At 41.4% G+C, this 1,740-nt stretch overlaps 1 protein-coding gene across 1 annotated transcript; it reads left to right on the top strand.

The window, feature by feature from the left end:
• Positions 1-37: 37 nt before the first annotated feature.
• Positions 38-1,740, top strand: LOC119585218 (galactosylceramide sulfotransferase-like; the record flags this gene model as incomplete). Its single annotated transcript, XM_037933871.1, is given in 4 exon segments — positions 38-305; positions 485-635; positions 900-989; positions 1,093-1,740. Coding segments are annotated over 4 exon segments (1,020 nt in total). The 5' UTR covers positions 38-171.

Genomic DNA, 1,740 nt, shown 5'->3' with positions numbered 1-1,740 from the left:
AAGTATTAAGTACAATGAAAGGAGGCGATTCGCATGCGAGGTGATTTTCATGTACGTTTGGATACAAACTGTGCAATATAAATTGATTGCAGGAAAAATGTTATCTATATAATTTCAGATATTCACCAGGAATAATATAAAGTAAACAAAGGCGTTGCTAATTTAAGAGTAATGCAGCCGATGCTACCCCCTGAACCTTTGGGAAACCAAGAAGGACCAAGGAAGTGGTGTGTTCCTCAGAATTCAGTGTATTTCCTCAAGATCCCGAAATGCGCGTCCACTACTAGTTTCCAGATTTTCGTTGCGTAAGTAATGGTTCTATTGTAGAAAGAGAGAGACACGGGGTAGAGGGGCGGATGCCATTCTGGCACTACAGTATATGTCCATTTACTTACCAGAGCTCCTTGCACTACTAGATTTAACAAGGGGAAAAGGGAACTTCTTGAAGCAAGCATAGTTGTCTAATTGAAAATATTTGGATCAGGTACGGAGTCAAGTACGGCCTGACCTTCGCCCTGCCGCCAGCACTGGAAGTGTCTCCGAGGGATCTGCCGCCAGAGTATCATGGTTCTCCCGACGGTCGCTACAACATGGTCGTATCCCACACAGTATTTAACAAGGAGAGATCACAGCAGGTGTGTTCACTGAATAACTGGTAACAAAAAATAAATAAATAATAATAACTTATACGTCAGTCAGTTGACGTATCCTTGATTGAATTAATATTATTTGCTTCTGGAATACCTTCACTACTTGGTCTTTTATTAATCTCCAAGGTATTTATCAACACTGACAACAATTTCAGAAATCCGTTTTATTATTGAGAACTTGTTAAAACTAAATTCGCCAACAGATATTGGGTGACATGAACTCACAAAAGAAAAATGTTTATCTTGCAGGTGATGAAAGAATTAGCCAAATACGTCGCAGCTATACGGGAGCCAGCATCTCGCTTCGAGTCCATGTGGTATTTTGGAAGCTATGAAAAGGTTAGCAAGCAAATTATTATCAAGTGTAAATGATTATACTTCCGTATAATGTCCAGCTGATCCTCGAATAATAAATTTATTCGAGAATGTTCCTCTCTCACAGAAATTTGGCATGACTCTTTCTGCCTTTGCAAAAGCGTCACATTACACATCAGCTCAGAAGAGGAAATTAAACACAATCGCTACTTTTTTCGGAGTCAGAGATCCCAGCGATCGTGCAACAGAAAGTGAGATGTATAGCAAAGCAAAAGGGCTGAATCAGATCTTTGACTTGGTGATGATAGTTGAAAGGTTCGACGAGTCCTTGGTCCTCCTCAAGCACCTCATGTGCTGGGACACTGAAGACGTGGCTTATGTCAAAGCTAAGATTCGGAGTCCGTCTTATAGGCCTAAGGTCTCGGAGGCGGAGAAACACAGGCTTCGGGAACTGAACAGACAGGATGTCATTCTGTACAAGTTCTTCAGCGAAGTCTTTGAGGAAAAAGTGAAAGCCTTTGGGAAGGAAAGGATGCGGAGGGAAGTCGAGGATCTTCGCCAAGCAAATGCTCGACTTCTGGATGACTGCGGAGCTGAACTCACCGGATCATCCAACACTGTGAAAACTTGGCGAGTAACAAGCAACTCGAGTATTTGTAAGATGATTTCAATGAATGAGCCTAATATTCTAAATACATTGAAAAGAAGACAAAAGATATGGGTCTCTAGCAACTTGACTTTCGACCTATTAACATGGACCTTCACCTCGTGAAAG

Source organism: Penaeus monodon, chromosome 19, assembly GCF_015228065.2.
Source record: "Penaeus monodon isolate SGIC_2016 chromosome 19, NSTDA_Pmon_1, whole genome shotgun sequence".
NCBI classification, from domain to species: domain Eukaryota; kingdom Metazoa; phylum Arthropoda; class Malacostraca; order Decapoda; family Penaeidae; genus Penaeus; species Penaeus monodon.
Note: the sequence above shows the minus strand (reverse complement) of the source record. Positions and strands in the feature narration are given on the sequence as shown.